General features: G+C 50.3%; 1 protein-coding gene and 1 long non-coding RNA gene across 4 annotated transcripts in view; one reads left to right on the top strand and one right to left on the bottom strand.

Moving 5' to 3' along the window:
- The first annotated feature begins 7,774 nt into the window (after positions 1-7,774).
- LOC149971506 (uncharacterized) lies at positions 7,775-8,278 on the top strand. The gene is made up of 3 exons (XR_016492206.1): positions 7,775-7,914; positions 8,019-8,151; positions 8,207-8,278. It is a non-coding gene; the product is annotated as an uncharacterized LOC149971506 (long non-coding RNA).
- The window catches only part of glg1b (golgi glycoprotein 1b), a 78,371-nt gene continuing 62,577 nt past the window's right edge, over positions 7,854-23,647 (bottom strand). For 2 of the 3 annotated variants that reach the window (XM_090222037.1, XM_090222039.1), the window contains 6 exons: positions 22,901-23,131; positions 20,963-21,086; positions 19,001-19,245; positions 17,658-17,886; positions 13,768-13,874; positions 7,854-10,393 (listed from right to left, as the gene is read on the bottom strand). In XM_090222037.1, coding sequence (XP_090078163.1) covers positions 10,226-10,393; positions 13,768-13,874; positions 17,658-17,886; positions 19,001-19,245; positions 20,963-21,086; positions 22,901-23,131 — 1,104 coding nt within the window. In that variant the 3' untranslated portion in view covers positions 7,854-10,225. The remainder of the gene's footprint in view (positions 10,394-13,767; positions 13,875-17,657; positions 17,887-19,000; positions 19,246-20,962; positions 21,087-22,900; positions 23,132-23,647) is intronic. The other variant, XR_016492205.1, reaches the window with a different exon arrangement.

The raw sequence follows: 23,647 nt of genomic DNA, 5'->3' as shown, positions 1-23,647 counted from the left end.
AAGAACGGGCCATGTTTTGAATTCTGTCGCTGTACATTTCAAAAGTGCTGAACAAATACTTATACTGACTACATCCGTCTTAGCTCTTAGCTCTTAAACAAAATTACGGATGTGAATTTGAATACATTGGCTAGCTAGTTAGCGGTGGTGCAGTAGCCAGTGTAACGGATGTGAAATGGCTAGCTAGTTAGCGGTGGTGCAGTAGCCAGTGTAACGGATGTGAAATGGCTAGCTAGTTAGCGGTGGTGCAGTAGCCAGTGTAACGGATGTGAAATGGCTAGCTAGTTAGCGGTGGTGCAGTAGCCAGTGTAACGGATGTGAAATGGCTAGCTAGTTAGCGGTGGTGCAGTTGTAACAGTATCATTTTTTTAACCGTCCCCTCGCCCATACCCGGGCGCGAACCAGGGACCTTCTGCACACATCAACAACTGACACCCACAAAGCATCGTTACCCATCGCTCCACAAAAGCCACGGCCCTTGCAGAGCAAGTGGAACTACTACTTCAAGGTCTCAGAGCAAGTGACGTCACCGATTGAAACGCTATTTAGCGCACACTGCTAACTAAACTAGCCGTTTCACATCCGTTACACTCACCCCCCTTTTGACCTTCCTCCTTTTTCCGCAGCAACCAGTGATCCGTGTCAACAGCATCAATGTAACAGTATAATTTTAAACCGTCCCCTCGCCCATACCCGGGCGCGAACCAGGGACCTTCTGCACACATCAACAACAGTCACCCACGAAGCGTCGTTACCCATCGCTCCACAAAAGCCGCGGTCCTTGCAGAGCAAGGGAACTACTACTTCAAGGTCTCAGAGCAAGTGACGTCACCGATTGAAACGCTATTTAGCGCACACTGCTAACTAAACTAGCCGTTTCACATCTGTTACACAGTAGCCAGTGTAACGGATGTGAAATGGCTAGCTAGTTAGCGGTGGTGCAGTAGCCAGTGTAACGGATGTGAAATGGCTAGCTAGTTAGCGGTGGTGCAGTAGCCAGTGTAACGAATGTGAAATGGCTAGCTAGTTAGCGGTGGTGCAGTAGCCAGTGTAACGGATGTGAAATGGCTAGCTAATTAGCGGTGGTGCAGTAGCCAGTGTAACGGATGTGAAATGGCTAGCTAGTTAGCGGTGGTGCGCGCTAATAGCGTTTCAATCGGTGACGTCACTTGCTCTGAGACCTTGAAGTAGTGGTTCCCTTTACTCTGCAAGGGCACGGCTTTTGTGGAGCGATGGGTAACGATGCTTCGAGGGTGACTGTTGATATGTGCAGAGGGTCCCTGGTTCGCGCGAGGGGACGGACTAAAGTTATACTATTACATCCGCTCATCGTTCCCTTGTACATCTCAATTGTCCGCATTAACCACATTTTGTTTAAGCGAAGCAGCCATATCAGATATATTTTTTTTAAATGCCAGTAAATGAGGCTGAATGAACTGTTTCCCTGCCAGACAAGGCTCCACTGATAGCCAGGTGTAGCAGTGGTAAGGATCCCCTCCATGGTGCTGGAAACAAGGCTCAACTGATAGCCAGGTGTAGCGGTGGTAAGGATTCACTCCATGGTGCTGAAAATAAATCTCTGCTGTTGGGACAGCTTTATGTTGGCCCTAACAGTTAGTGGGCATCGTTTGTCACCGTTATAGTGTAATTAATGTATTGCTTAGTGTTGTGGCTTTGCTGGAATGCATCAACATTTTTTTGAGTTTGCCCCACCAAATGTACATGCTAAAATCACCACTGCATAAAACCAGTCAGTATCTGGTGTGACCACCGTGCAGCGCGACTCCTTCGCATGGAGTTGATCAGGCTGTTGATTGTGGAATGTTGTGCCACTCCTCTTCATTGGTTGTGTGCAGTTGCTGGATATTGGCGGGAACTGGAACACGCTGTCATACACGTCGATCCAACAGTGGAGGCCCCTCAGAGGAGGATCATCCTCCTCAGTGAATTTATAAAACATTTAAAAAGTTATCCTTTTAGATAAAACTACACTAAATATATTCACGTCACCAAATAATTGATTCAAACAAACTGTTTGGCAATGTTGGGGTTTGGCCGTCATTGTAAATACGATTTTGTTCTTAACTGACTTGTCTAGTTAAGTAAAGGTTAAATAAAAATTAAATATCCAATATGAAAAACGTACTGAACATTGTGTAATGGAAATGGGATCATTAACAATGGGATTTTAAAGTGTTTTCTAAAGTCGATTACAATTATACCAATAATATTATGAATATTATTACTAAATGTAGCATTCAAAATGTGTTGTTTTACTGTTACCATGATAACTATCTAGTATCATTTATTTTTAATGCTGCTAACAATAATGTCAATGCTATATTAGCATTTATGGCAAAAACTATATTTTTTTTATATTGTTAAACAAATTTCAAAATTTGCTAACATTTCCCCATAAACAGTAACTCTTATCGACCTTTTTTATTATTTTTCACCATCTTCATTGCCGGACTTTTATATTGAAGGAAAACTGCCAAGGTCAGGGCATTATTCTTGCTGGTGGAACGGAGGTAATGTTTACGATCCCATCGCCGCTGCGTGAACAGCATCTTCACGAAACGTCATTGGTCATTACTGTACTAGTCAAATGTCAAAAAATGTCCACGTGTGTCATTGTTTCGATACATTAATATTGTTCCATTTATGAGGAAAGGAGAGACTGCTCTTATCCAGTTGTCTTCAATACAAACATATGTTAGAAATACATTGCTTTCCTATCGCATGACACCAACAGTCATTCTGAAATACATTGCTTTCCTATCGCATGACACCAACAGTCATTCTGAAATACCCAACATGGACACCATGAGGTAAAAATATGCAGACAATTTTATTAAATTGACAAAATGTTCATCTGTACAGCAAAAAAAAAGCACAATGTAAAATCTCAATATTACATCGTGGCATAACCTGAACAAAAAATATAACAGCAGATCCATAACGTTGTACAGAAAGAAAAGGACAAAACTGGTTATCATCATCAGTCTGTTTCAAAGAAGTCTCACTTCAAACCAACCAAAACAGACAGGAAGAAGGACAAACTTTTGTTTAAAATGAATAGAGCGTCCAGGTGTTGCTGAAGCAGGAGAGAGGTCCAGCTCCTGGAGAGCAGAGGAGCTTTGTGACCTTCTCATGTAGTTCAAACGGTCTCACGGAGGGCCTCGGTGTCCAGACTCTCCCCTCGTTTCTGTTTCCAGGGTTGAGATGTGGAGGATGGTGGTGCCAGATTTACAACAGGGCCAGATCTGGCCCAAGATGACCTCTAAAGGGGCCTAATGTTACTCTAAGGTCCAAGGCCCTTCTGTTATTTTCATAGGGAGACTGGAAGCCAAAACAGACACTCCATCTAAACATGAATCAGATTCTCAACTGCGATACATTTCTAGAAACATAAAACCCTTGTCACTTTCATATCACATCGAAATAATTTCACAAATGTAAAATACACATTTACTGAAGTGGTGTGAAGTCCTTCAGTGAAACGTTTTTGGGGTATCTGTACTTTATTTATATTTTTACTTCACTACATTCCTGAAAATAATGTACTTTTTACTCCATACATTTTCCCTGACACCCAAAAAGTACATTTTGAATGCTTAGCAGGACAGGAAAATGGTCTAATTTATACACTTATCAAGAGAACACGGTCATTTATACTTTTACCTTTTGATCTGTAAGTATAGTTTAGCAATTATGTTGCCTTTTTATACTGATGTATATTTAAAACCAAAGACTTTTAACTCAAAGAACAAACTTTTGTTTGAAATGAATAGAGCGTCCAGGTGTTGCTGAAGCAGGAGAGAGGTCCAGTTCCTGGAGAGCAGAGGTGCTTTGTGACCTTCTCATGTAGTAGTATTTTACTGGGTGACTCACTTTCACCTGAGTCATTTTCTATTAAAGTATCTTTACTTTTACTCAAGTATGATAATGCATTTTTTACACTGCTGCTGTACACCGTTTTGACCAGCTATATCACAGTTGCAGCCGACAGAATATTTCAGTGACAACACGTTTTCTGGCGGTCTGCTTCCATTTCACACAGGTGTCAGGCGCATGCTAGATATCTAACTAGCACAGGTGTCAGGTGAATGCTAGATATCTAATTAGCACAGGTGTCAGGTGCATGCTAGATATCTAACTAGCACAGGTGTCAGGTGCATGCTAGATATCTAATTAGCACAGGTGTCAGGTGCATGCTAGATATCTAATTAGCACAGGTGTCAGGTGCATGCTAGATATCTAATTAGCACAGGTGTCAGGTGCATGCTAGATATCTAATTAGCACAGGTGTCAGGCGCATGCTAGATAGCTAACTAGCACAGGTGTCAGGTGCATGCTAGATATCTAATTAGCACAGGTGTCAGGCGCATGCTAGATATCTAATTAGCACAGGTGTCAGGTGCATGCTAGATATCTAATTAGCACAGGTGTCAGGTGCATGCTAGATATCTAATTAGCACAGGTGTCAGGTGCATGCTAGATATCTAATTAGCACAGGTGGTGTCTCGGTGGTCCGTCGACACTAACATGGATTCATTCAAACTGGACACAGCAGATCATCTAGATGACAGCGTCAACCGAGAAAATACCTTTCTGAAAACTCCCCCCCCCGACTCTAACACCATCTGATTCCTAATTAAAACAGAAAAACATTTCTCAAATAAATAGCTTCTCATTTTCAGTTTATTGAGAAAAAATTGTAATTATTGAATTAGAATTTCAGTTTATTTCCTGAACTGACCAACTTCTATTGGAATGGATCCCAACAGGCCCCTGACCTCTGTGGAGCAAGACATATTGAGGATGCATCCCAACAGGCCCTTGACCTCTGACCTCTGTGGAGCAAGACATATTGAGGATGCATCCCAAAATGCACCTCATTCCCTACATAGCGCACTACATTTGACCACGACCCATAGGGCCCTGGTCCAAAGTAGTGCAGTTAATAGGGAATAGGGAGGCCTTTTGTTACAGAGACGCAGAACGACTTCCCTATTCAATGCTAGCAGCTATAACAGGAGCCACGTACTGTAGTAGGGACACAGTGGACGTAAACACAATAGAAAAACAACCTGACAACACACCATCATCATCATCACAGTCAAAACAACCAGCTCAGGTAGCAGAACAAACACATTTACAATCAACATGAATTGTTGTTCTTGTACAATATGACATTTATTTAACTTTAGCATTTACTAAAGGAGGCACATACATGACCAACAGGCCAGTGTCCCAAATTGAATCCTATCCCCTCTGTCGTGCACTACTATTGACCAGGGCCCATAGGGTAAAGGGGACACTACTGTTGACCAGGGCTCATAGGGTGAAGGGGACACTACTGTTAACCAGGGCCCATAGGATAAAGGGAACACTACTGTTGACCAGGGCCCATAGGATAAAGGGAACACTACTGTTGACCAGGGCCCATAGGGTGAAGGGGGGACTACTGTTGACCAGGGCCCATAGGGTAAAGGGGGCACTACTGTTGACCAGGGCCCATAGGGTGAAGGGGACACTAGTGTTGACCAGGGCTCATAGGGTGAAGGGGACACTACTGTTGACCAGGGCTCATAGGGTGAAGGGGACACTACTGTTGACCAGGGCCCATAGGGTAAAGGGGACACTACTGTTGACAAGGGCCCATAGGGTAAAGGGGACACTACTGTTGACCAGGGCCCATAGGGTGAAGGGGACACTACTGTTAACCAGGGCCCATAGGGTAAAGGGGACACTACTGTTAACCAGGGCCCATAGGATAAAGGGGACACTACTGTTAACCAGGGCCCATAGGGTGAAGGGGACACTACTGTTGACCAGGGCCCATAGGATAAAGGGGACATTACTGTTGACCAGGGTCCATAGGATAAAGGGGACACTACTGTTGACCAGGGTCCATAGGGTAAAGGGGACACTACTGTTAACCAGGGCACATAGGATAAAGGGGACACTACTGTTGACCAGGGTCCATAGGGTAAAGGGGACACTACTGTTAACCAGGGCACATAGGATAAAGGGGACACTACTGTTGACCAGGGCCCATAGGGTAAAGGGGACACTACTGTTGACCAGGGCCCATAGGGTAAAGGGGACACTACTGTTGACCAGGGCCCATAGGGTAAAGGGGACACTACTGTTGACCAGGGCCCATAGGATAAAGGGGACAATACTGTTAACCAGGGCCCATAGGGTAAAGGGGACACTACTGTTGACCAGGGCCCATAGGGTAAAGGGGACACTACTGTTGACAAGGGCCCATAGGGTAAAGGGGACACTACTGTTGACCAGGGCCCATAGGGTGAAGGGGACACTACTGTTAACCAGGGCCCATAGGGTAAAGGGGATACTACTGTTAACCAGGGCCCATAGGATAAAGGGGACACTACTGTTAACCAGGGCCCATAGGGTGAAGGGGACACTACTGTTGACCAGGGCCCATAGGATAAAGGGGACACTACTGTTAACCAGGGCCCATAGGGTAAAGGGGACACTACTGTTGACCAGGGCCCATAGGGTGAAGGGGACACTACTGTTAACCAGGGCCCATAGGATAAAGGGGGCACTACTGTTGACAAGGGCCCATAGAGTGAAGGGGGCACTACTGTTGACCAGGGCCCATAGGGTAAAGGGGACACTACTGTTGACCAGGGCCCATAGGGTGAAGGGGACACTAGTGTTGACCAGGGCTCATAGGGTGAAGGGGACACTACTGTTGACCAGGGCTCATAGGGTGAAGGGGACACTACTGTTGACCAGGGCCCATAGGGTAAAGGGGACACTACTGTTGACCAGGGCCCATAGGGTAAAGGGGACACTACTGTTGACCAGGGCTCATAGGGTAAAGGGGACACTACTGTTGACCAGGGCCCATAGGGTAAAGGGGACACTACTGTTGACCAGGGCCCATAGGGTAAAGGGGACACTACTGTTGACCAGGGCCCATAGGGTAAAGGGGACACTACTGTTGACCAGGGCCCATAGGGTAAAGGGGACACTACTGTTGACCAGGGCCCATAGGGTAAAGGGGACACTACTGTTGACCAGGGCCCATAGGGTAAAGGGGACACTACTGTTGACCAGGGCCCATAGGGTGAAGGGGACACTACTGTTAACCAGGGCCCATAGGATAAAGGGGACACTACTGTTAACCAGGGCCAATATGATAAAGGGGACACTACTGTTAACCAGGGCCCATAGGGTGAAGGGGACACTACTGTTAACCAGGGCCCATAGGGTAAAGGGGACACCCCCCCCCCCCCCCATCCATAGAGACTGGTAAAAATCCACCATCATGTCTTCAAGGCGCCCCCCCCCTCCTCATTGGACTAGACCGGGTTATCCAGATATGAGACACTTCATAAAAACTCTGAATCAATATTAGTAAACAATAAACAAGTCTGCAAAACAAACAAACAAACAACCAGTAGGACCAACAGCCTTCTTCAAGAGGAGGTTCAGGGCCAGTTTTAGGTCCAACAGTAGCCAGCTTCAAGAGGAGGTTCAGGGCCAGTTTTAGGACCAGTAGGACCAACAGCCTTCTTCAGGGGGAGGTTCAGGGCCAGTTTTAGAACCAGTAGGACCAACAGCCTTCTTCAAGAGGAGGTTCAGGGCCAGTTTTAGGACCAGTAGGACCAACAGCCTTCTTCAAGAGGAGGTTCAGGGCCAGTTTTAGGTCCAACAGTAGCCAGCTTCAAGAGGAGGTTCAGGGCCAGTTTTAGGACCAGTAGGACCAACAGCCTTCTTCAAGAGGAGGTTCAGGGCCAGTTTTAGGACCAGTAGGACCAACAGCCTTCTTCAAGAGGAGGTTCAGGGCCAGTTTTAGGACCAACAGTATCCAGCTTCAAGAGAAGAGTCTGGGCCAGTTTTAGGACCAACAGCCTTCTTCAAGAGGAGGTTCAGGGCCAGTTTTAGAACCAGTAGGACCAACAGCCTTCGTCAAGAGGAGGTTCAGGGCCAGTTTGAGAACCAGTAGGACCAACAGCCTTCTTCAAGAGGAGGTTCAAGTTTTCGTTCCAACAGTAGCCAGCTTCAAGAGGAGGTTCAGGGCCAGTTTTAGGACCAACAGTATCCTGCTTCAGGAGGAGGTTCAGGGCCCGTTTTAGGTCCAACAGTATCCTGCTTCAGGAGGAGGTTCAGAACCAGTTTTAGGACCAGTAGGACCAACAGTAGCCTGCTTCAGGAGGAGGTTCAGGGCCAGTTTTAGGACCAACAGCCTGCTTCATGAGGAGGTTCAGGGCCAGTTTTAGGACCAGTAGGACCAACAAGACACTTCATAAAAACTCTGAATCAATATTAGTAAACAATAAACAAGTCTGCAAAACAAACAAACAAACAACCAGTAGGACCAACAGCCTTCTTCAAGAGGAGGTTCAGGGCCAGTTTTAGGTCCAACAGTAGCCAGCTTCAAGAGGAGAGTCTGGGCCAGTTTTAGGACCAACAGTAGCCAGCTTAAAGAGGAGGTTCAGGGCCAGTTTTAGGACCAGTAGGACCAACAGCCTGCTTCAGGAGGAGGTTCAGGGCCAGTTTTAGGACCAGTAGGACCAACAGCCTGCTTCAGGAGGTGGTTCAGGGCCAGTTTTAGGACCAACAATATCCTACTTCAGAAGGAGGTTCAGAGCCAGTTTTAGGACCAACAGTATCCTGCTTCAGGAGGAGGTTCAGGGCCAGTTTTAGGACCAACAGTATCCTACTTCAGGAGGAGGTTCAGAGCCAGTTTTAGGACAAGTAGGGCCAACAGTATCCTGCTTCAGGAGGTTGTTCAGGGCCAGTTTTAGGACCAACAGTATCCTGCTTCAGGAGGAGGTTCAGAGCCAGTTTTAGGACCAGTATGGCCAACAGTATCCTGCTTCAGGAGGAGGTTCAGGGCCAGTTTTAGGACCAACAGTATCCTACTTCAGGAGGAGGTTCAGAGCCAGTTTTTGGACTAGTAGGGCCAACAGTATCCTGCTTCAGGAGGAGGTTCAGGGTCAGTTTTAGGACCAACAGTATCCTGCTTCAGGAGGAGGTTAAGGGTCAGTTTTAGGACCAACAGTATCCTGCTTCGGGAGGTGGTTCAGGGCCAGTTTTAGGACCAGTAGGGCCAACAGTATCCTGCTAAAGGAGGAGGTTCAGGGCCAGTTTTAGGACCAACAGTATCCTACTTCAGGAGGAGGTTCAGAGCCAGTTTTTGGACTAGTAGGGCCAACAGTATCCTGCTTCAGGAGGAGGTTCAGGGTCAGTTTTAGGACCAACAGTATCCTGCTTCAGGAGGAGGTTAAGGGTCAGTTTTAGGACCAACAGTATCCTGCTTCGGGAGGTGGTTCAGGGCCAGTTTTAGGACCAGTAGGGCCAACAGTATCCTGCTAAAGGAGGAGGTTCAGGGCCAGTTTTAGGACCAACAGTATTCTGCTTCAGGGGGAGGTTCAGGGCCAGTTTTAGGACCAACAATATCCTGCTTCAGGGGGAGGTTCAGGACCAGTAGGGGCAACAGTATCCTGCTTCAGGGGGAGGTTCAGGGCCAGTTTTAGGACCAACAGTATCCTGCTTCAGGAGGTGGTTCAGGGCCAGTTTTAGGACCAACAGTATCCTGCTTCAGGAGGAGGTTCAGGGCCAGTTTTAGGACCAACAGTATCCTGCTTCAGGAGGAGGTTCAGGGCCAGTTTTAGGACCAACAGTATCCTGCTTCAGGAGGAGGTTCAGGGCCAGTTTTAGGACCAGTAGGACCAACAGTATCCTGTTTCAGGGCAACTTCTCAGTAGTAGTGGAGTGGATCAGTTTCTGGTGGGGGGGTGTCTTAACATGCCTCCTCTGGCTCTGTGGAGCTTGGCTGGTTACGGGTGGACCCCAAGACTGGGGCTCTGGGTGGTGATAGGGGGGCTGGAGAGGGGCGGAGGTGGCTGGGGCAAGCCCGGGCTGTTTTTTTTTAGTTGGGCCTTTGGAAGAGACAGTCTGTTTCTGCCTACCAGGTGGAACCCTGTTCCCTACATAGTGCAGTACTTCTGACCAGAGACCCATAGAGTTAGTTCTCACACAAAGCCAGTTGATGAAGTGGACCAAGGAGATGACAACATTGATATTTTTCTGTGATGTCAGGTCCAGGTATGAAGGACCCCCACAGGGCTCTGGTCACAAGTAGTGCACTATATAGGCAATAGTACCATTTGGGAGTCAGTCTGTCCCAGGGAGGTCCGTCCGTCCCAGGGAGGTCCGTTCATCCCCCCTCTCTCTACCTGTCCTTCAGTTCCCTGGTGACTCTCTTGGTGATGCGTCCACACAGCAGGCCGACCAGGAAGAGGACAATCACCCCCAGGGAGATTATAAACAGGATGTAATTCTTAGAGGGGGAGGTCATCACCTGCATGGCAAGGTCTGAAAAACCCTCTGCTGGAGCGACCTGGGGGGGAGAGGGGGAATTATTAGAGGGGGAGGTCACCACCTGAGGGGGGGAGAGGGGGAATTATTAGAGGGGGAGGTCGCCACCTGGGGGGGAGATCACTACCTGGGGGGGAAAGAGAGGGAATTATTAGAGGGGGAGGTCACCACCTGGGGGGGGGGGGGGGAAATATTAGAGGGGGAGGTCACCACCTGGGGGGGAGAGAGGGGATTATTAGAGGGGGAGATCACTACCTGGGGGGGAGAGAGAGGGAATTATTAGAGGGGGAGGTCACCACCTGGGGGGAGAGAGGTTATTAAAGGGGAACCCATTGCAGCAACCAGGTTATTAAAGGGGAAACCACTGCAGGTGTCAGGTTATTAAAGGGGAAACCACTGCAGGTGTCAGATTATTAAAGGGGAAACCCCTGCAGGTGTCAGGTTATTAAAGGGGAAACCACTGCAGGTTATTAAAGGGGAAACCACTGCAGGTGTCAGGTTATTAAAGGGGAAACCACTGCAGGTGTCAGGTTATTAAAGGGGAAACCACTGCAGGTGTCAGGTTATTAAAGGGGAAACCACTGCAGGTTATTAAAGGGGAACCCACTGCAGGTGTCAGGTTATTCAAGGGGAAACCACTGCAGCAACCAGGTTATTAAAGGGGAAACCACTGCAGGTGTCAGGTTATTAAAGGGGAAACCACTGCAGGTGCCAGGTTATTAAAGGGGAAGCTACTGCAGGTTATTAAAGGGGAACCCACTGCAGGTGTCAGGTTATTAAAGGGGAAACCACTGCAGGTGTCAGGTTATTAAAGGGGAACCCACTGCAGGTTATTCAAGGGGAAACCACTGCAGGTGCCAGGTTATTAAAGGGGAAGCTACTGCAGGTTATTAAAGGGGAACCCACTGCAGCTGCCAGGTTATTAAAGGGGAAACCACTGCAGGTGTCAGGTTATTAAAGGGGAAACCACTGCAGGTGTCAGGTTATTAAAGGGGAAACCACTGCAGGTGTCAGGTTATTAAAGGGGAAACCACTGCAGGTGTCAGGTTATTAAAGGGGAAACCACTGCAGGTGTCAGGTTATTAAAGGGGAAACCACTGCAGATGTCAGGTTATTAAAGGGGAAACCACTGCAGCTGCCAGGTTATTAAAGGGGAAAGCACTGCAGGTGTCAGGTTATTAAAGGGGAAACCACTGCAGGTGTCTGGTTATTAAAGGGGAAACCACTGCAGGTTATTAAAGGGGAAACCACTGCAGATTATTAAAGGGGAAACCACTGCAGGTTATTAAAGGGGAAACCACTGCAGCTGCCAGGTTATTAAAGGGGAACCCACTGCAGCTGCCAGGTTATTAAAGGGGAACCCACTGCAGCTGTCAGGTTATTAAAGGGGAAACCACGGCAGCTGCCAGGTTATTAAAGGGGAACCCACTGCAGGTTATTAAAGGGGAACCCACTGCAGGTGTCAGGTTATTAAAGGGGAAACCACTGCAGGTGTCAGATTATTAAAGGGGAAACCACTGCAGGTTATTAAAGGGGAAACCACTGCAGCTGCCAGGTTATTAAAGGGGAAACCACTGCAGGTTATTAAAGGGGAACCCACTGCAGGTGTCAGGTTATTAAAGGGGAACCCACTGCAGGTGTCAGGTTATTAAAGGGGAAAGCACTGCAGGTGTCAGGTTATTAAAGGGGAAACCACTGCAGGTTATTAAAGGGGAAACCACTGCAGGTGTCAGGTTATTAAAGGGGAAACCACTGCAGGTGTCAGGTTATTAAAGGGGAAACCACTGCAGGTGTCAGGTTATTAAAGGGGAAACCACTGCAGCTGTCAGGTTATTAAAGGGGAAACCACTGCAGGTTATTAAAGGGGAAACCACTGCAGGTGTCAGGTTATTAAAGGGGAAACCACTGCAGCTGTCAGGTTATTAAAGGGGAAACCACTGCAGGTGTCAGGTTATTAAAGGAGAAACCACTGCAGGTTATTAAAGGGGAAACCACTGCAGGTGTCAGGTTATTAAAGGGGAAACCACTGCAGGTGTCAGGTTATTAAAGGGGAAACCACTGCAGGTGTCAGGTTATTAAAGGGGAAACCACTGCAGGTGTCAGGTTATTAAAGGGGAAACCACTGCAGGTGTCTGGTTATTAAAGGGGAAACCACTGCAGGTTATTAAAGGGGAAACCACTGCAGGTTATTAAAGGGGAAACCACTGCAGGTTATTAAAGGGGAAACCACTGCAGCTGTCAGGTTATTAAAGGGGAACCCACTGCAGGTGTCAGGTTATTAAAGGGGAACCCACTGCAGCTGCCAGGTTATTAAAGGGGAACCCACTGCAGCTGTCAGGTTATTAAAGGGGAAACCACTGCAGGTTATTAAAGGGGAAACCACTGCAGGTGTCAGGTTATTAAAGGGGAAACCACTGCAGCTGTCAGGTTATTAAAGGGGAAACCACTGCAGGTGTCAGGTTATTAAAGGAGAAACCACTGCAGGTTATTAAAGGGGAAACCACTGCAGGTGTCAGGTTATTAAAGGGGAAACCACTGCAGGTGTCAGGTTATTAAAGGGGAAACCACTGCAGCAACCAGGTTATTAAAGGGGAACCCACTGCAGCTGCCAGGTTATTAAAGGGGAAACCACTGCAGGTGTCAGGTTATTAAAGGGGAAACCACTGCAGGTTATTAAAGGGGAAACCACTGCAGCTGCCAGGTTATTAAAGGGGAAACCACTGCAGGTGTCAGGTTATTAAAGGGGAACCCACTGCAGCTGCCAGGTTATTAAAGGGGGACCCACTGCAGCTGTCAGGTTATTAAAGGGGAAACCACTGCAGGTGTCAGGTTATTAAAGGGGAAACCACTGCAGGTGTCAGATTATTAAAGGGGAAACCACTGCAGGTGTCAGGTTATTAAAGGGGAAACCACTGCAGGTTATTAAACGGGAAACCACTGCAGCTGCCAGGTTATTAAAGGGGGACCCACTGCAGCTGTCAGGTTATTAAAGGGGAAACCACTGCAGGTGTCAGGTTATTAAAGGGGAAACCACTGCAGGTCTCAGATTATTAAAGGGGAAACCACTGCAGGTGTCAGGTTATTAAAGGGGAAACCACTGCAGGTTATTAAAGGGGAAACCACTGCAGCTGCCAGGTTATTAAAGGGGAAACCACTGCAGGTGTCAGGTTATTAAAGGGGAACCCACTGCATCTGCCAGGTTATTAAAGGGGGACCCACTGCAGCTGTCAGGTTATTAAAGGGGAAACCACTGCAGGTGTCAGGTTATTAAAGGGGAAGCCACTGCAGGTTATTAAAGGGGAAACACTGCAGGTGTCAGGTTATTAAAGGGGAAGCCACTGCAGGTTATTAAAGGGGAAACACTGCAGGTGTCAGGTTAAATGAGTGTACATTAACCTTGGCAGCGTAGCTCCACATGTCCATGCGGTCCTGGAGTCTCTTCTTACACTCTGGCTGCAGACGGACTCTCTTATCCTGCAACGACTCCAGTAGACATGACATCTCTGGTAGGGAGGGGGGAGAGAGAGAGAGCGAGGGGGGAGAGAGAGAGAGCGAGGGGGGAGAGAGAGAGCGAGGGAGGGGGGGGGAGAGAGAGAGCGAGGGAGGGGGGAGAGAGAGAGAGCGAGGGAGGGGGGAGAGAGAGAGAGCGAGGGAGGGGGAGAGAGAGAGCGAGGGAGGGGGGAGAGAGAGAGCGAGGGAGGGGGGAGAGAGAGAGCGAGGGAGGGGGGAGAGAGAGAGCGAGGGAGGGGGAGAGAGAGAGCGAGCGAGCGAGCGAGGGGGGAGAGAGCGAGCGAGGGGGGAGAGAGCGAGCGAGGGGGGAGAGAGCGAGCGAGGGAGGGGGGGGAGAGAGAGAGCGAGGGAGGGGGGGGAGAGAGAGAGCGAGGGAGGGGGAGAGAGAGAGCGAGGGAGGGGGGAGAGAGAGAGCGAGGGAGGGGGAGAGAGAGAGCGAGCGAGCGAGCGAGGGGGGAGAGAGCGAGCGAGGGGGGAGAGAGCGAGCGAGGGGGGAGAGAGAGAGAGCGAGGGGGGAGAGAGAGAGCGAGGGAGGGGGGGAGAGAGAGAGCGAGGGAGGGGGGAGAGAGAGAGAGCGAGGGAGGGGGGAGAGAGAGAGAGCGAGGGAGGGGGGAGAGAGAGAGCGAGGGAGGGGGGAAGAGGGAGAGAGCGAGGGAGGGGGGAGAGAGAGAGCGAGGGAGGGGGGAGAGAGAGAGCGAGGGAGGGGGAGAGAGAGAGCGAGCGAGCGAGCGAGGGGGGAGAGAGCGAGCGAGGGGGGAGAGAGCGAGCGAGGGGGGAGAGAGCGAGCGAGGGGGGAGAGAGCGAGCGAGGGGGGAGAGAGCGAGCGAGGGGGCAGAGAGAGAGCGAGGGGGCAGAGAGAGAGCGAGGGGGCAGAGAGAGAGCGAGGGGGCAGAGAGAGAGCGAGGGGGCAGAGAGAGAGCGAGGGGGCAGAGAGAGAGCGAGGGGGCAGAGAGAGAGCGAGGGGGCAGAGAGAGAGCGAGGGGGCAGAGAGAGAGCGAGGGGGCAGAGAGAGAGCGAGGGGGCAGAGAGAGAGCGAGGGGGGAGAGAGAGAGAGCGAGGGGGGAGAGAGAGAGCGAGGGAGGGGGGGGAGAGAGAGAGCGAGGGAGGGGGGAGAGAGAGAGAGCGAGGGAGGGGGGAGAGAGAGAGAGCGAGGGAGGGGGGAGAGAGAGAGCGAGGGAGGGGGGAGAGAGAGAGCGAGGGAGGGGGGAGAGAGAGAGCGAGGGAGGGGGGAGAGAGAGAGCGAGGGAGGGGGAGAGAGAGAGCGAGCGAGCGAGCGAGGGGGGAGAGAGCGAGCGAGGGGGGAGAGAGAGAGCGAGGGGGGAGAGAGAGAGCGAGGGGGGAGAGAGAGAGCGAGGGGGGAGAGAGAGAGCGAGGGGGGAGAGAGAGAGCGAGGGGAGAGAGAGAGAGCGAGGGGGGAGAGAGAGAGCGAGGGGGAGAGAGAGAGCGAGGGGGGAGAGAGAGAGCGAGGGGAGAGAGAGAGAGCGAGGGGGGAGAGAGAGAGCGAGGGGGAGAGAGAGAGCGAGGGGGGAGAGAGAGAGCGAGGGGGGAGAGAGAGAGCGAGGGGGAGAGAGAGAGCGAGGGGGGAGAGAGAGAGCGAGGGGGGAGAGAGAGAGCGAGGGGGGAGAGAGAGAGCGAGGGGGGAGAGAGAGAGCGAGGGGGAGAGAGAGAGCGAGGGGGGAGAGAGAGAGCGAGGGGGGAGAGAGAGAGCGAGGGGGAGAGAGAGAGCGAGGGGGGAGAGAGAGAGCGAGGGGGGAGAGAGAGAGCGAGGGGGGAGAGAGAGAGCGAGGGGGGAGAGAGAGAGCGAGGGGGGAGAGAGAGAGAGCGAGGGGGGAGAGAGAGAGCGAGGGGAGTTAGGGCACAGCGGTGTACAAAGTTGAATCACATAAATGTTGAACAGAACCTTCAGTAGTCGTATACCGGCTGTGGTCCATTCCAATATGTTGTCTTTTTGGAATGGAACACAGCCGGTGTCTGAACTGTTGTGTTAATAATCACAAGGTGAAGGCTGAGGCCTGGAAATGTTCTAAACCAGAGAGTAGGAGACCACCAAGCCAAGCACCAAGCCAAGCACCAAGCCATGCACCAAGCCAAGCACCAAGCCAAGCACCAAGCCATGCACCAAGCCAAGCCAAGCCAAGCACCAAGCCAAGCACCAAGCCAAGCACCAAGCCAAGCACCAAGCCAAGCCAAGCACCAAGCCAAGCCCCAAGCCAAGCCCCAAGCCAAGCACCAAGCCAAGCACCAAGCCAAGCCAAGCACCAAGCCAAGCCAAGCACCAAGCCAAGCCAAGCACCAAGCCAAGCACCAAGCACTAAGCCAAGGACCAAGCCAAGGACCAAGCCAAGGACCAAGCCAAGGACCAAGCCAAGGACCAAGCCAAGCACCAAGCCAAGCACCAATCACCAAGCCAAGCACCAATCACCAAGCCAAGCACCAAGCCAAGAACCAAGCCAAGAACCAAGCCAAGCACCAAGCCAAGCACCAAGCCAAGCACCAAGCCAAGCACCAAGCACCAAGCACCAAGCCAAGAACCAAGCACCAAGCCAAGAACCAAGCACCAAGCCAAGAACCAAGCACCAAGCCAAGCACTAAGCACCGAGCCAAGCACCAAGCACCAAACCAAGCACCGAGCCAAGCACCGAGCCAAGCACCGAGCCAAGCACCGATCCAAGCACCGAGCCAAGCCAAGCACCAAGCCAAGCCAAGCACCAAGCCAAGCCAAGCACCAAGCCAAGCCAAGCACCAAGCCAAGCACTAAGCCAAGCACCAAGCACCAAACCAAGCACCAAGCCAAGCACCAAGCACCAAGCCAAGCACCAAGCCAAGCACCAAGACAAGCACTAAGCACCAAAACAAGCGCCAAGCCAAGCGCCAAGCCAAGCACAGAGCCAAGCACCGAGCCAAGCACCGAGCCAAGCACCGAGCACCGAGCCAAGCACCGAGCCAAGCACCGAGCACCAAGCCAAGCACAGAGCCAAGCACAGAGCCAAGCACCGAGCCAAGCACCGAGCCAAGCACCGAGCCAAGCCAAGTACCGAGCCAAGCCAAGCACCGAGCCAAGCACCAAGCCAAGCACCAAGCCAAGCACCAAGCCTAGCACTAAGCACCAAGACAAGCACCAAGCCTAGCACCAAGACAAGCACTAAGCACCAAGCCAAGCACCAAGCCAAGCACCAAGCACCGAGCCAAGCACCGAGCCAAGCACCAAGCACCGAGCCAAGCACCAAGCCAAGCACCAAGCCAGCTTCCTAGGGCTTATGCCTTGTTCTTATGCTGAGTGACTCAAACATTAGAACTAAATCAATGGGGGGAATTTTAGATTCTCCCTGTGTCACGATTGTCCTCTTCTTCTGACGAGGAGTAAGAGAGGTCGGAGGACCAATGCGCTGCGTGGTAAGTGTCCATTTTAATATATAAAACTGAACACTACAAAATACAAAATAACAACGTGAATGAACAAACGAAAACCGAAACAGGCCCGTATGGTACAAACACAGACACAGGAAACAATCACCCACAACTCAAAAGTGAAACCAGGCTACCTAAATATGGTTCTCAATCTATATCATTACTAAATACTATCATGGTGGTGTAGGAAGGTGAATATACCGCCATGTCATTACTAAATCCTATGGTTGTGAACAGACAGGTGGTGTAGAAGGTGAATATACCCTTATATCATTACTAAATCCTACGGCTGTGAACAGACAGGTGGTGTAGAAGGTGAATATACCCCCATGTCATTGGCTGTGAACAGACAGGTGGGCGGGACTCACGTCGTCCTCTGCCCGGCGTGACAGCAGCACACTGGTGTTTGAGGTCAAGGGCACAGGCCGTGTGGAGGACAGGATCAACGAAGACGTCTGCCTTGCTCTCCTTCAACATGTTCAGCACCTCCTTCTTACACAAGTCATGTTTGATCTTCAACAGGTTGGCCTTCAGACACTCCTCCACCTGACCTGTCTGCTCCTGGGCCACTGCCTCCTCCGCACACAGACCGGGGATCTAGAGGAGTGACAGGGGGAGGGAGGGAGAGGGGAATAGAGGGAAGACAGAGAGAGGGAAGACAGAGAACGTAAATTCTCTAGTTGCAGATCTCAGGTTGTATTTCAAAAGCCTTCTTCTATCAACATGGAACATGCTTTACAGCAGTCTGGACTAGTTTGGGGCCGGTCTCTTCAGGGCTGTGGGGTTGTGTATTAGTAACCATCTCTCAGGGACAGCAGTCTGGCCTGGTTTAGAGGACCGGTCTCTTCAGGGCTGTGGGGTTGTGTATTAGTAACCAACTCTCAGGGACAGCAGTCTGGCCTGGTTTAGAGGACCGGTCTCTTCAGGGCTGTGGGGTTGTGTATTAGTAACCATCTCTCAGGGACAGCAGTCTGGCCTGGTTTAGAGGACCGGTCTCTTCAGGGCTGTGGGGTTGTGTATTAGTAACCATCTCTCAGGGACAGCAGTCTGGCCTGGTTTAGAGGACCGGTCTCTTCAGGGCTGTGGGGTTGTGTATTAGTAACCAACTCTCAGGGACAGCAGTCTGGCCTGGTTTAGAGGACCGGTCTCTTCAGGGCTGTGGGGTTGTGTATTAGTAACCATCTCTCAGGGACAGCAGTCTGGCCTGGTTTAGAGGAACACTCCTCACCTCCTCAGCACAGTGGATCTGTAGCTGGGGGTCCAGTCTATATTAACACTCCTCACCTCCTCAGTGGATCTGTAGCTGGGGGTCCAGTCTATATTAACACTCCTCACCTCCTCAGTGGATCTGTAGCTGGGGGTCCAGTCTATATTAACACTCCTCACCTCCTCAGCACAGTGGATCTGTAGCTGGGGGTCCAGTCTATATTAACACTCCTCACCTCCTCAGCACAGTGGATCTGTAGCTGGGGGTCCAGTCTATATTAACACTCCTCACCTCCTCAGCACAGTGGATCTGTAGCTGGGGGTCCAGTCTATATTAACACTCCTCACCTCCTCAGCACAGTGGATCTGTAGCTGGCGTCCAGTCTATATTACCACTCCTCACCTCCTCAGTGGATCTGTAGCTGGGGGTCCAGTCTATATTAACACTCCTCACCTCCTCAGTGGATCTGTAGCTGGGGGTCCAGTCTATATTAACACTCCTCACCTCCTCAGCACAGTGGATCTGTAGCTGGGGGTCCAGTCTGTAGTCCAGCGCCGACTCCTGAAGAATCACTCTGATCTGGTCCTCACAGTCTGGAGACAGACGCTGGTCGGCGTATTTCAGCTTCAGGCAACCAATCACCTGGCCCTCCAGTTCACTGTCATCACTGGCCTTGTTCAGGATTGGCTGACAGAATTTAGGGATGTCTGCCTTACAGGCCTTTCTCAATATTGGGTTTAACCTGTAGTCTGAGAGAGAGGAAGACAACCAGAAATATCAGAGATACGGGTCCACATGACCCGGGTCCACATGACATGGGCTCTGACCCGGGTCCACATGACATGGGCTCTGACCCGGGTCCACCTGACATATGGGCTCTGACCCGGGTAAACATGACATGGGCTCTGACCCGGGTCCACCTGACCCGGGTCCACATGACATGGGCTCTGACCCGGGTCCACATGACATGGGCTCTGACCCGGGTCCACATGACATGGGCTCTGACCCGGGTCCACATGACATGGGCTCTGACCCGGGTCCACATGACATGGGCTCTGACCCAATTCCTTTTCTCTCCATTCCTTGCATCCTCTTTCCTCGCCTGCTTCTCAAAACCCATTGGAGAAGAAGATCCAAGGGGAGGGACCTTAGACCAACTCCTCCAAGCGTTGAGAAGCAGGCGAGGAGATGGTCCTATTAGAGGTAACAGGTGATCCCATCTATTAGAGGTAACAGATGGTCCATCTATTAGAGGTAACAGGTGGTCCCATCTATTAGAGGTAACAGGTGGTCCCTCTATTAGAGGTAACAGGTGGTCCCTCTATTAGAGGTAACAGGTGGTCCATCTATTAGAGGTAACAGGTGGTCCATCTATTAGAGGTAACAGGTGGTCCCTCTATTAGAGGTAACAGGTGGTCCCTCTATTAGAGGTAACAGGTGGTCCATCTATTAGAGGTAACAGGTGGTCCATCTATTAGAGGTAACAGGTGGTCCATCTATTAGAGGTAACAGGTGGTCCCATCTATTAGAGGTAACAGGTGGTCCCTCTATTAGAGGTAACAGGTGGTCCCTCTATTAGAGGTAACAGGTGGTCCATCTATTAGAGGTAACAGGTGGTCCATCTATTAGAGGTAACAGGTGGTCCCTCTATTAGAGGTAACAGGTGGTCCCTCTATTAGAGGTAACAGGTGGTCCCTCTATTAGAGGTAACAGGTGGTCCCTCTATTAGAGGTAACAGGTGGTCCCTCTATTAGAGGTAACAGGTGGTCCCTCTATTAGAGGTAACAGGTGGTCCCTCTATTAGAGGTAACAGGTGGTCCCTCTATTAGAGGTAACAGGTGGTCCCTCTATTAGAGGTAACAGGTGGTCCCTCTATTAGAGGTAACAGGTGGTCCATCTATTAGAGGTAACAGGTGGTCCATCTATTAGAGGTAACAGGTGGTCCCTCTATTAGAGGTAACAGGTGGTCCATCTATTAGAGGTAACAGGTGGTCCATCTATTAGAGGTAACAGGTGGTCCATCTATTAGAGGTAACAGGTGGTCCATCTATTAGAGGTAACAGGTGGTCCATCTATTAGAGGTAACAGGTGGTCCCTCTATTAGAGGTAACAGGTGGTCCCTCTATTAGAGGTAACAGGTGGTCCCTCTATTAGAGGTAACAGGTGGTCCCTCTATTAGAGGTAACAGGTGGTCCCTCTATTAGAGGTAACAGGTGGTCCCTCTATTAGAGGTAACAGGTGGTCCCATCTATTAGAGGTAACAGGTGGTCCCATCTATTAGAAGTAACAGGTGGCGTGACAGTGTGTGTTACCTGTGTTCTGTGTGAGAGTGTCTGTGTGTGTGTTACCTGTGTTCTGTGTGAGAGTGTCTGTGTGTGTGACAGTGTGTGTTACCTGTGTTCTGTGTGAGAGTGTGTGTGTGTGACAGTGTGTGTTACCGGTGTTCTGTGTGAGAGTGTGTGTTACCTGTGTTCTGTGTGATCTGTCTCTTGGTGATCATCTGTTTACACTTGGGATCCATCAGTTCAGAGTTCTTGTTCTGTTTCAGACACTGCAGCATGTTCTTAGCATCCACATCTGTACAGAACCGCTGACACATGGAGAGAGAGGACAGACAGAGAGGACAGGAGGGACAGAGAGAGAGAGAGGACAGTAGGGACAGAGACAGAGAGAGGACAGGAGGGGCAGAGAGAGAGGACAGACAGAGAGGACAGGATGGGGCAGAGAGAGAGAGAGGACAGACAGAGAGGACAGGAGGGGCAGAGAGAGAGGACAGACAGAGAGGACAGAGACAAGTTAAAGATAGGTAGAGGGAACAGGCCTAGAATATTTTCTTTAACATGTTCTTAGCATCTACGTCCGTCCAGAACCGCTGAGAGAGACACAGAGAGAGAGAGAGACAGAGACAGAGACAGAGAGAGAGACAGAGAGAGAGAGAGAGAGAGAGAGACACAGAGAGAGACAGAGAGAGAGAGAGAGACAGAGAGAGACAGAGAGAGAGAGACAGAGACAGAGACAGAGAGAGACAGAGAGAGAGACAGAGAGAGACAGAGAGAGAGACAGAGAGAGACAGAGAGAGAGAGAGACAGAGAGAGAGAGACAGAGAGAGAGACAGAGAGAGACAGAGAGAGACAGAGAGAGGCCAAACCACGACCAACAGCATTGGACACTCTATGGAACAAAAAGCCTTCACTATATTATCCTGGAATATCCAAGGCCTGAGGTCATCTGCCTTTGGCCTAAAGAGCAGAAACCCAGACTTCACCAAAGAAATCGGTAATACAGACATTGTCATCCTGCAAGAAACCTGGTATAGAGGAGACGGACCCACTGGTTGCCCTCTAGGTTACAGAGAGCTGGTAGTCCCATCCACCAAACTACCAGGTGTGAAACAGGGAAGGGACTCAGGGGGTATGCTAATTTGGTATAGAGCAGACCTAACTCACTCCATTAAATTAATCAAAACAGGAACATTCTACATTTGGCTAGAAATTCAAAACAAAATTATCCTAACAGAGAAAAATGTCCTCCTGTGTGCTACCTATATCCCCCCACTAGAATCCCCATATTTTAATGAAGACAGCTTCTCCATCCTGGAGGGGGAAATCAATCATTTCCAGGCCCAGGGACATGTACTAGTCTGTGGCGACCTAAATGCCAGAACCGGACAAGAACCTGACACCCTCAGCACACAGGGGGACAAACACCTGCCGGGAGGTGACAGCATTCCCTCCCACATATTTTGAGCCGTCTCAATATGCCCCCCTAGACACAACTATGACAACATAACCAACAAAAACGGGTCACAACTCCTGCAGCTCTGTCGCACGCTGGGTATGTACATAGTCAACGGTAGGCTTCGAGGGGACTCCTATAGTAGGTACACCTATAGCTCATCTCTTGGCAGTAGTACTGTAGACTACTTTATCACTGACCTCAACCCAGAGTCTCTCAGAGCGTTCAGTCAGCCCACTAACCTCAACCTAGAGTCTCTCAGAGCGTTCACAGTCAGCCCACTAACCTCAACCTAGAGTCTCTCAGAGCGTTCACAGTCAGCCCACTAACACCTCTATCAGATCACAGCAAAATCACATCTACTTGAAAAGTGCAACACTGAATCATGAGGCGCCAACTTGCCCAGTTAAATACAAATCTAATCAAATCAAAGTTGAACAAACTGCCTTCTGTTTAGAAAGAGGCTATTTTCATCCAGAGATGTTGAATCGGGTTCAATCTGGGCTCTGGCTGGGCCACTCAAGGACATTCAGAGACTTGTCCAAAACCACTCCTGTGTTGTCTTGGCTGTGTGTTTAGGATCGTTGTCCTGTTGGAAGGTGAACCTTCACCACAGCCACACGGGGGCGTCCCCCCCTCACCACAGCCACACGGGGGCGTACCCCTCACCTTAATCATCTGCTTGCAGACCCTCATGAGCTGGTAGTCCAGTTCTGGATCCAGCATCTCTCCCTCCTGTAGTTTAAACACCCTCTGGTGACACTGCTGAGACAGCTGCTTCTTCCTCTCCTTTAAACACTCCATCATCTGAGCGTTACCGAACACCACGTTGGAGCAGAGCCGCCCGATGTCCGTCTTACACACGTCATACAACTCAGGTTCCAGACGAATATCCTCTGACTGCAGAGAGAGGAGAAAGGAGAGGAGAGAGAAAGGAGAGGAGAGGAGGAGAGAGAAAGGAGAGGAGAGAGAAAGGAGAGGAGAGAGAGGAGAGAGAAAGGAGAGAGAAAGGAGAGGAGAGAGAAAGGAGAGGAGAGAGAAAGGAGAGGAGGAGGAGGAGAGGAGGAGAGAGAAAGAGGAGGAGAGAGAGAAAGGAGGATTGAGAAAGGAGAGGAGAGGAGGAGAGAGAAAGGAGAGGAGAGATAAAGGAGAGGAGGAGGAGGAGAGGAGAGGAGGAGGAGAGAGAAAGGAGAGGAGAGAGAAAGGAGAGGAGAGGAGGAGAGGAGGAGGAGAGAGAAAGGAGAGGAGAGGGGAGGAGGAGAGAGAAAGGAGAGGAGGAGAGAGAAAGGAGAGGAGAGGAGGAGAGAGAAAGGAGAGGAGGAGAGAGAAAGGAGAGGAGGGAGGAGAGAAGAAAGAAAGGAGAGGAGGGAGGAGAAAGAAAGGACAGGAGAGGATGAGAGAGAGAGGAGAGGAGGA

The sequence above is a fragment of the Oncorhynchus mykiss genome, chromosome 26 (genome assembly GCF_057628025.1).
Source record: "Oncorhynchus mykiss isolate SJ-2025 chromosome 26, ASM5762802v1, whole genome shotgun sequence".
NCBI classification, from domain to species: domain Eukaryota; kingdom Metazoa; phylum Chordata; class Actinopteri; order Salmoniformes; family Salmonidae; genus Oncorhynchus; species Oncorhynchus mykiss.
The sequence above is the reverse complement of the archived record's forward strand: the minus strand, read 5'-3'. Positions and strand labels throughout refer to the sequence as shown.